The 10880-nt window shown below is 32.2% G+C and overlaps 2 protein-coding genes across 2 annotated transcripts in view; one reads left to right on the top strand and one right to left on the bottom strand.

Annotated features, from left to right (window-relative positions):
• LOC140441799 (uncharacterized) overlaps positions 1-10880 on the top strand; it is a 591049-nt gene that overhangs the window by 221374 nt on the left and 358795 nt on the right. The window lies entirely within an intron of this gene.
• Positions 4331-5012, bottom strand: LOC140440787 (uncharacterized). Its single transcript, XM_072531150.1, has 2 exons — positions 4927-5012; positions 4331-4837 (listed from the first exon to the last, which is right to left on the bottom strand). Exons 1-2 carry the CDS (start codon positions 4991-4993, stop codon positions 4410-4412), a joined length of 495 nt encoding a protein of 164 aa, XP_072387251.1. The 5' UTR covers positions 4994-5012; the 3' UTR covers positions 4331-4409.

The following is a 10880-nucleotide window of genomic DNA, read 5'->3' as shown; positions in this document are numbered from 1 at the left end:
CCACTCACAATATCATAGAGCCTCAACAGAAAGGCTGCGCTAAGGGTTCCATGGGCTGCAAAGAACAACCGACTCAGTCATTTCTAGTCAGGCGTACACAGTTCTCCATAGAATTGTGTTGTTTTGTTTTCAATTCATTGTTTAATTTCGTATTTATATCTGTTTTTTATAGTTTCTAATTTATTTGAAATTCTCTGATAGACAATTCTATATCGATTTAATTAAATAAATTCTAAATCAGATAAATAAAATTGTGTTGCATATTGGTTTTGATCCAATTCATATGCGACTGGGCTTATATATTAAAAGCCTGTTAATATAATAAATTTGTATTACATGTTCATAAAAACTAATTATTTTACTTTTATACCCTGGTAACATAATCAAGCATTGTTTGGTTTGTTTGATTAAATTTTAACGTATTTCTAAAATTACGAAACTGAAATATTTCTTACATGGAAAAAAAGCATGATTCTTCACTGTTACACGCTTGAGAAGTCGCTTTAGAGTTTTAAATGTCATAAAGCGACTAAAAATATATCTTTCAATTATTATCATCAAATATCAACTCACGTCAAGTATTTACTTTATCATAAATCAATCTAATTTTTCGTTTAGTAACCTGTTATGAATTATGATCCTCGGGGAAAAACGATGGACTTTTCTTTTTTATATGGGTGCGAATACCCTGGATTGCAAGAAGAACAGAGAGACTATCCTTAGACAGATGCATGTTACAAAAAAGCTCCGAAACATCGTTACCGAAAAAATAAAAAGACATAGAAAGATGGAAACAAATCGCAAAACATGATTGATAGTTTAAGGTAGCGCGATGTTCAAATCGGACGACCGACTAGGAAGAAGATAGTTTTAATATGGTTCTGAAACTAGTTTTTTGGACATTTTACTTTCTAACATATTTTTAGGAACTAATCACAAATACAATAAGAAATATACTGATCTGACCAAAAAATCCAACACCTAGTATAAACAAATTTGAAACGTTATTTTCATCAAAAAATTAATAAGAAGTGGCTCATCCTTGATTTTTTATACACTCAGTTACTCTGTGGAACATTGCTCGAAGTAAGAGATCTATATTATATTGCGGAATACTCATCCAGATTATTCTTGTGGCATGCCACAGGTCTTCTCAGTTTGCTGGAGGACGTGGAGATCGATTTAGGTTTCGACCTACCATATCCTACTTATGTTCGTTGGGTGGCAAATCAGCTGACCTTGATGACCACTCCAAAGTCTCTATACCAGATCCTTGTATGAACTCCATGGTTTTACTTGCAATATGAGGTCTTGCATTATCCTGTTGCAGTACTTTACCAATATATCGTCGAGCTGTCAAAGTGCTGGTAATAAGAACTCGGAGTGGTCTGCTTCCCAAACATAAAGCACCCTATAGAATATTGCTTTGTTCTCTAGCTGAATGACGTTCAACAGCCAAGTCTATATTTCGTCTCTCACCTCGAAAACGTTTTACCCTTATGCATCCATCAGAACCACCCAAACAAAACCTAGATTCATCACTGAAACAGACAAAATTCCATTGGCCATTCCAGTTTTACCGAGCTTTGCACCATTCTATGCGTCGAGCCATATGACGTGGTAGCAAAGATAACGTCAAAAGTGGACGGTTAGCTCTCACTCCAGTTACAACAAAATTTTGATTAACTGTTTTTCTTGAGACTATCCTTCCTGCAGCTGCAACTATCTATTACTTGATGTACACAGTCCCGTCTATTTCTGAGAGCAAGCAGTCTAAGATGGCGGAAATCACGGCCTTGCAATATTCTTGGACGTCAACACTCTCCACAGTACCGATTGTTCTAATCATTGGACCACCTCCCCCAAACTCTTGATACCGTTGATGGATTAGCTTCAACTATTCGTAAAATTTCTCGTAAACCAAAACCGGCCTCTTTCATACCCACGATGCCTCCTTTTTCGAACTCGCTTAAATGACACAATTGCCGACGACCACAAACTCTGGCATTTTAAATCTTTTGGGTAAATCAAAAATACAAAATGACTAAAAATTACAAATAAACTAAAGTTCATTACAAAAACAAACTTTCTCATCTTTTTTGTTTTTGTGAAAAAAAAAAAAGAAAAAAACTTCACTTAAAGAAAACATAGCGAAGTAAAAACTTATATACATACTTACATATATATTTTTAGATTTTACTTACAAATACTTTTGATCCAAATTGTATAACAATATATACAAAGTGTTGCATTTAATCGTACGGTAATCTCATGATAATGATAATATGCTGTGTTGATAATCGTATACAAAGTGTTGCATTTTTTTTGGTCATCTGTATATTTTATTTAGAGTTTTTGACTTAGAGGTTGTTTGATAACTAAAACTAGAAACGCAAAATTTTTATAATTTTATTTTTCGATTAATAGTTCCAAAAAATGATTTGAAAGCTGTACGTCGAAACTTCAAATAATTTATTTCAAATTGCATTGTTGATCAACTTCCATAAAAATATATTAAAAAAATTGCATAGTTTTTTTTTCAAATTCTTGCAATAAATTAAAATGAACACAATTATCATTAAGTTTGTAACGTTACAAACTTCCACGTTGGGCGCCAATGTGTAACGATAAAACTACCAAAGGGAATTGAAATAATATTATAAAAATAATACCTCAATCAACCATGGAAGCTTATCGTCTATGTTTCGCCTAGCTCAGTCTCTCAAGTGTGAATTCATATTTTCTTTAACTATGAATTAAACCATGAACCCTTAGCCGATAGCAAATAAAACAATTACTTAACTAATCATATTTATTAAAAATAAAAAAATAATATTTAAGTAGGCAAAAACAACCCTGCCAATGCTTTACATTAAATAAATTCGAACGATACTTATGGCATCATGTCATCGATGGGCTGCTTGCTACTATCTGTGGCCTGCCAATTAGGTGGTTAGGTCCTCCTGACAGCTGCGGTTATTCCATAAATTGTTTCATAAAATATTCAGTAAAATCTTCTAGGAATATCCAGTTATTCCATATTCCAAATAGTGTTTCGATACAGCCGATAAACAGCCAATAAAACCAATAAAGCCAATAAACTAAAATATAAGTAACAGCTCGTAATAGAGACACATCAAAAGGGGTTTAACTTCCTTGCCATTTTACTAAATTACAATTTAACAAATAGCAGATGGCAAGGATAAAACGAAATATAATTATTATTAAACTTAGTTAAATTCTTTGTTAAGATTCCTACTGCACAAGAAAAACGTGGTTTAAAAGAAGTAAGGTTATGAATATTGAGAATGCTGTCAGAATTATAGAATATAGATTACAATGAAAGTACTCATCTCAAGAGAATTCTTTAGACCATAAAATGAAGCTTACTATAATTTTTGCCTTCTTTTATAAATTTCAGAAACAGGCAAAAAATTATATTCCCACTACGTTAGAAAAGTTGATTGACAGAAAGTAGTGAGACTAAATGAAGTTTGCACAGATGACATAGGACGTATGCATATGATGGAATTAGCACTGTCAACAGAATATTTAGTCTACCGGACAGAAAGAGAGACGGCGAATATTTAGTCTAAGGGACAGAAAGAGAGAGAAAAGAAAAACAGAGGACGCCAACTACTTTAATTAACACAATTATCATTAAGTTGTCAAATTTTAACATCAACACTCTTTCCAATATTAACAAGACATCTTATTTTAAAAATATGTCAATCATAAATAGTTTATTTAATAACAATTTATTGGTCGTCACTTTAATTCATCATAATCATTTAATTAATAAGGAAATTAATTCATCATCATCATTTTTATTTGAAATTGGAGCCGAGTTTTGACTATGGGCAAAAAGTTGGATTATTCATAATGTATTATCATTATTTTGCAGTAAATATTGTAAGGTATCTGATCTATTTACTAGATAGACCATTATGTTGTCTGCTGTTCCGTGCTATCTACTTTAACTGTTAGAATACCTTATTTATTTTTTCTGTTTTCGCAATTTCAATTGCAATTTTTTTGTTTTTTGGTACATTTTAAAATGTTTTAAGCTTTATTATATTATTTTTTAATTGGTTTTTTGTACCAATTTGATATGATATGATAAGAATATGTTATCCTAAGACTATATATGTTAAGTAACTTATTTTACATTTATACTGTGTTTAATCAATTAATTATACAATTACAACACTATGTATATTCTTTTTAGACATAGTATAAACACACTAACATAGATTGCGGTTATAACAGATAACTGAAAAACTAAAACAAAACTACTTGTTTATGTAGAAATGTATTTATTGCAGTTTTATTTTATAACAAAAGACAGAGTTTAAGAATTTGTAATACATCCTTCATTATTGTGTTCGCCTTTGAGATTTCATGCTTCTTTACGCAGATTGACCGACAGAGGTCGTGCAAGTGCTATTAACACAGTCATCAAGAGCTACCAGAGCAACATTCTGAACATTAGCTAAGATGCATGTCTGCTCATCGACTTTCTGTTCCAAACATTCAATATTTTCGCAAGCTTCTCCCAAGTCATCTACTATTTCCGTCAGGTTACAAATTTGTTGTTGAAGGACAGATGTGGTACTATTTTCTAAGTTTACTAAGACGTCGAGACTTTCTTGTACTTGGCAGAGTTGATCCTGTTGATTGTTCAGCTCATTTGTCACATTTTTTTCGAGTACTACTGTTAAATTGGTTAGAGTGCGGTTTACTTGATTCAAATTTCTATTAAGGTCTAGTGTTTTGTTCCATACTTCCTCTAAACTTTGTCTGCACGCACATGGATCTACGGTGACTGATAGAAAAGCTGAAATATAAACGCAAAATAAAAATTTAGTAAATTTATTTTCATTAAAGTGATATTTTTCTAGATAGTTATTCTTGGTAACTACTTACGCTGAAAGTTAAGGGCCGAGGCTGAAATGTATGCAACACAGCAAGCGAACAGTACAAAATACTTCATGATGGATACTGCTGTAGTGTTGTTGGTAAACTGTGTATTTAATTTTATTAAGAAAGATATTTATATAAAAATTCTATTTGAATTAGGGATTATAATATTTAAATATATTTATTTATTTAGTTTATTTAATGTATGTATTTCAAGCGAAAATATTTGTGTACCCCAATATTTTTACTTCCGCAAATATTTTTAGAATCTGTATCTAAATATGGAGTTCAGATGATCAATTTAAAAATATTTATGTGCACAGGAGAATCGGTTTTATTTTTAGTTTTTTTTTGCAATTTTTAAATAAAATATATATGTATTATAATTTTTCTAAAAATGTTTCTACATTTTAAAAATATCATTTTGTTTAAAAACTGCAAAATAAATATACTTTTTCTTGTTGGTCTTTTGTTTTTTCCGCTTGAAAAAATTAGGGAGTATGCCACAAACTTTAAAAAATAAATTTTCCATACTTAACGTATAACGTAATAAATTTTTCCATATTTAAAACTATAAATTATTAAAGTTTTTACAATTAAATCAAATTATTAACAAAAGTAGTTCATTATCGGTTACCATATCTTGTGGAATAGTTGGAAGGTATAGCAAATTTTATTCATGTTTATGCTCCGACGGCAGATAAAGATGAATACGAAATCGACCTATTTTACCATGATTTGGAACAAGTCGTAAATTCAATAAAGAAACATCACACTACAATAGTAATGTATACATGTATAAATATTGTATATATGAAAATCTCCTGGAGATACAAAGAATAGAATAATTTGAATTCAATTTGACTTTGTCCTCGTTAGAAAAAGATTTCGTAATTCTATACTTTTTGCCATAACTTACCTTGGTTTAGACCATAACCCCATAGTAGTCACAGTACGAACCAAATTGAAACTGATTAAAAACCCACACAAAGTAGAATTGATACTCAACTATTACGAGAACCACAAACAGAGGAACAAACTGTTAAAAGTAAAAATTACATAATACCAAGAACTGAATAAAATTAGCTAGAACATTGATCAGAAATGGGAGAATATAAAACAAGCAATAATTAAAACAGCAAATGAAAACTTACAACCAAACAAAAGAAAACATAAATATTGGATGACTGAAGAGATACTATCATTAATGAATGAAAGAAAATCATTTAAAAAAAATCCAATAAAATATAATGAAACCGATCGATTAATTAAAAAGAAGCTAAAGGGAGAATGTTATATGAACAGTGTCAAGAACTGGAAGAAATTGAGAAAAAGCATTATTTTTTTAACATGCATAAAAGAATTAGAGAGCCAACAGGAATGAGAAAGACATTTCAAACTAGGCAACTAAGAAATGAAAGTGGTGCACTTAAACCAGAAAGTACAGAGATGGACACAATATATAGTACAGCTTTTTGAAGACAAAGAGAGAACAGAAGAACCAAAAGAATTTAAAGATGGTACTGGATCTGGCATTATACGAGAAGAAATCGAATATGAAATAAAGCAAGCTAATAGTGGTAAATCTTCCGGTCGTGATGAAGTTCCCATCGAATTACTTAAAATTATGAATAATGAATCTAGTGACCTAGTGACTAGTACATCATAATTGGCTCCAAGAAATTTTGTTAAATAAAAACATAGACAGTAGAAAGTTAAAATAAACTGACTGAGGATATCCAGAGTGTATTTTATCACCCTTGTTGTTTAGTTTATACAGTGAAGCCATCTCAGAATTAGCGTTGGTCGAAGTGAGCCACTTAATAACATAAGATATGTTGATGATACCGTCTTTCTGGAGGGAGCACAAAAAGAAATAAAACACCTTGCTCAACGACTAAGTATACATTGTAACGATTATGGACTAAAAATACATTTAAAGAAAACCAAGTTTATGGTATTTACAAAAGCAAAAAACATCAAAGTTAAACTAGTACTAGAAGCTAATTGAACAAATATCATTGTATAAATACCTTGGAGCATGGATCACAGAAGACACTGATCAAACAAACGAAATAAGATACCGCATTGAAATTGCACGGTAAAATTTTAACATATTGGGAAAACTTTTTTGTAATCGCAATATCAATATAACGCTCCGGATAAGAATGCTTGGATGTTAAATTTTCTCCACCCTTTTGTATGGGGTTGAGCCACTCAAAACTTGGAAGCATTCGAAATGTGGTGTTACCGGCGTATTCTGAAAATATCATGGATGGATCGTAAAACAAACGCATAAGTTCTCAAACAACTAGGAAAAGAATGGGAAGTATCAAAGTCCACAAAAGTCAGGAAACTGGATTACCTGGAGCAAAATCTGCAAAAGAAGATTTTTGTTGTTCAGCTGTTTCATTTTTGTTTAAAAGAATATCTTTTCCAACATTATTTTCATCACTGTTATCGTGTTATCAATGCTGGTATTAATATAAGAAGATATTAATAAACACTGGATCCTGAAAGTCCTCTATAAAATGAATAAGATTGAACTTTTTCGTTAAAAGTTAATTTATCTACTTCGTATCAATGTTCAGGATTAGCAACTGGAACGTTTCTAGCTACCTGGGTTTTAACCTTGTTTAGGCTTGAGCCTCTTCAAGGAATGGGGTACTCCTTTTTTAGTCGGAGTAGTGGGGGTGTGGTAAACATCGGTTTCTGAAGTTGTGAGTGTTGAAGAGTAGTGGACTGTGGACTACTAAGGAACAGGGGAAAGTGGAAGATGGTATGTGTGTGGACGACAGGAGCGCACAAGAGGAAGTGGGGAGCTTTTGCCTAGCATGCCAGTTCAGGTACTACAGAGGTTACCAGCCATACAGTAGGAATGGCTCTTTATTAGCGTTTTTGGCTCGCAGTTTTTAACTACGATATTTAATGGGGAGTGATTCTAAGATATCAAAATACTCATCATCAAGTTTATGTCCAGTGTTGTGAAGAAGTTTTGCTGGAGGAAACGGAACTTTTTATAGTAACTTTGTATAAATTTTGAAATAATTTAATCATATCTTCCTGTTGATAACACTGATGAAAATAATGTTACAGAAGATATTCTTTTAAACAAAAATGAAATAGCTAAACAACAAGAATTTTCTTTTGCAGATTTTACGAATACGCTACAAGATCAACATGTTACATTTGGAACTGATTCATCAACGTTACAGTTATTAACCGAAATATTATCCCATATTAAAACCAAAACGGCTTGGGAAAGTTTTTTAAACATGGTAGAAAGTTCTTCGGCAAGGCGATTTGAATACAAGGCCAATATAAGAGTGCAACCAACTTCAATCAGTCGAAGAAAGTGGGAAGTTACTAGAGGGTCAAATAGATTACCATGTAGACAACCACCTAAAGTTCAACCTCCTAAAAAAAGGTTTAAAGCGCGTTACAATCTTTCGTCTAGCAGCAAATCAAACAAATGCAACTAAAAATGGCGAAGGACATTGAATTTCGTATAAATAACATTTTAAAAATTTTAAAATTTTTTATTATTTATTTAAATATATTTTGTTTTATTTCCTATTACACTGATTTACTTTTTTTTTAATAATACGTTAACAAATATTTTACTCACTCTCCTTTTCTGACTTTATAGAAAAGTCGTCTTTTTTTGTCTGCGAAGTTTTAACATTCCGTATATGAATTTCGCACCAAAGTAACATCCGTATACGTGTTTGGCACCTCGCCGCCTATTGGTTGAAACATGGCCGCGTGCCGTAAAGGAGCAATAGAACAGTTCTAGGTGCCAAATACATATACGGATTGTCTAGATGCTCCCGGGAGTTGGCTGTCTACCATAATATGAAAAAAACATTTACATTGAAGTGAAAATAACCACTAATCCTACTGAGTTAAGAAAACGTGATTGAAATTTTGATTGTTAATTAAAAAATGTGTTTAAGATTACTTACTTTTGAAATACCTTCTATATAACCTCATCACCTATCAGAGGATGGGTTTAAATTAAATAGTACATACTTAAAACTATTTAAAATACACGGCGACATTATGTCGCTTATAAGCTTATAAGTTATGGGTTATAGGTCGTTTAACATCTTTTAGGGGTACGTACATAGAAGGGCGTCCGAAAAATATCCGATCTTAGTTCATACTTTTAGCGCCTTCACTATGTGGACGAGCATAATCATTTTCTTCATGAACTTCGGAAAGTGTAGTTTGTAATATATATATATATATATATATATATATATATATATATATATATATATATATTTAGGGATTCCCTCGCTCAACCGTTTCCATCTCTCTCTGTTGTTCCATTCTCCATCGTTTAGGCCTCTCTGACTCATGGCGTCGTCTACTTCGTTCCTCCAGGATTTTTGGGGTCGTCCTCTTTTCCTCCTTCCTATGTGGTTCAATTCGGTTATTCTCTTTATCCATCTGTTGTCGCTAGTTCTTCTTACATGTCCATACCACTTTAGGATTTTTTGTTCTATATATGTTAGTATGTCTGTTTCTATTGATGTTCTTTGCTTTATTTCGTCATTACTTCATCTTGTAATAACATACGTTTAATTACAGTTCCTTTTTTTAATAACAGATGCAATCAAAACATTTGCAATAATTTTTTCTTTAAACTTAAAAGCTGCAACAGGCAACTATCCAAATGCAGCAAGAACTCTTTAGAGATGAACGCATGAGCAGCAAAAAAATGGTGTAATTGGTATATTCAAGTCGACCTTCCCGCACAACATCACTAAAATCTGCAAAAATATATAGGGTGTCCCCATTTAAATTAAGTAATTTGAGGGTTCTTCCGGGTAACAAAACAGAGGATATAACGAAGAAGTAGTTAATGCAGAAGGATCAGTAGTGTTGATAAAATGGAAAGACAATAAATCAGTCCTTGTTGGATCTAATTATATGGGAAAAGGCACTGAGGACACAGTGAAGAGATGGGACAAGGGCAACAAAAGATTCATAGATGTTCAAAGACCATAATAAATATATGGGTGGTGTAGACTTGTTGGATCAGCTTTGTCATATTATAGAGTATTTATCAAATAAAAAAAAATGGACTTTCCCGAATGATCTTTCATGCATTTGACCTTTCTTGTGTGAATAGTTGGCTAGAATATAAGACCTTTATGCAAACATAGAAGGCTAACCCTAAAGATATCCTTGATCTACTTATCAAGGATATCTTTGTACATATCTTTGTCTACAAACCTGTAAACAAAAGAGGTCCTGGTCGTTCACGTGGAGAGAATTCTCCTCGACAGTCCACAATTATTGATATGCTAAAAAGAAAAAAAATCCGAGTATGACGATAAAAAAGAAGCTACTCGATGCAAAAATCCGAACTGTCATGGAAGAATGCATATTTTTTGCTGTGATGTTAGTCTATGTTTCGTAAAAGGAAGAAACTGTTTCAAAAACTTTCACGCAATGCAATGTATTACAATTAAGTTAAACTCACAAAATAAATCTGTTTGTTCATTTGAAACTTTGTCCCATTCTCCATCGTTTAGGCCTCTCTTACTCATGACGTCGTCTACTTCGTTCCTCTAGGATTTTCGGGGTCGTCCTCTTTTCCTCCTTCGTATGGGACTCCATTCGGTTATTCTCTTTATCCATCTGCTGTCGCTAGTTCTTCTTACATGTCCTCACTTTAGTCTTTTTTTCTATATATGTTATTATGTATGTTTCTATTGATGTTCTTTGCTCTATTTCGTCATTACTTTTATTCATTCTTGTTACTCTGCAGCATCTTCGCAGGCATTTCATTTCTGTTCAGCCCCATATGTCATAATACTTCGCACTAATGTTTTATAAATCTGTGTTTTTGTGTTCATATTTAGGTGTCTATCCCACCATACTGAGTTAATTTGTCGGATTGGTGTTCTTGTTTGTCCTAATCTTTGTGTAATTTCTTCCTCTGTTGC

The sequence above is a fragment of the Diabrotica undecimpunctata genome, chromosome 5 (assembly GCF_040954645.1).
Source record: "Diabrotica undecimpunctata isolate CICGRU chromosome 5, icDiaUnde3, whole genome shotgun sequence".
Classification (NCBI taxonomy): Eukaryota; Metazoa; Arthropoda; class Insecta; order Coleoptera; family Chrysomelidae; genus Diabrotica; species Diabrotica undecimpunctata.
Note: the sequence above shows the minus strand (reverse complement) of the source record. Positions and strands in the feature narration are given on the sequence as shown.

Bases quoted from the DNA above. Each gene is read 5' to 3' on its own strand.
- LOC140440787 (XM_072531150.1), bottom strand. From the start codon at position 4,993: ATGAAGTATTTTGTACTGTTCGCTTGCTGTGTTGCATACATTTCAGCC. The intron at 4,838-4,926 runs GTAAGTAGTTAC...TTTATATTTCAG, and splicing joins CTCGGCCCTTAACTTTCAGC to CTTTTCTATCAGTCACCGTA.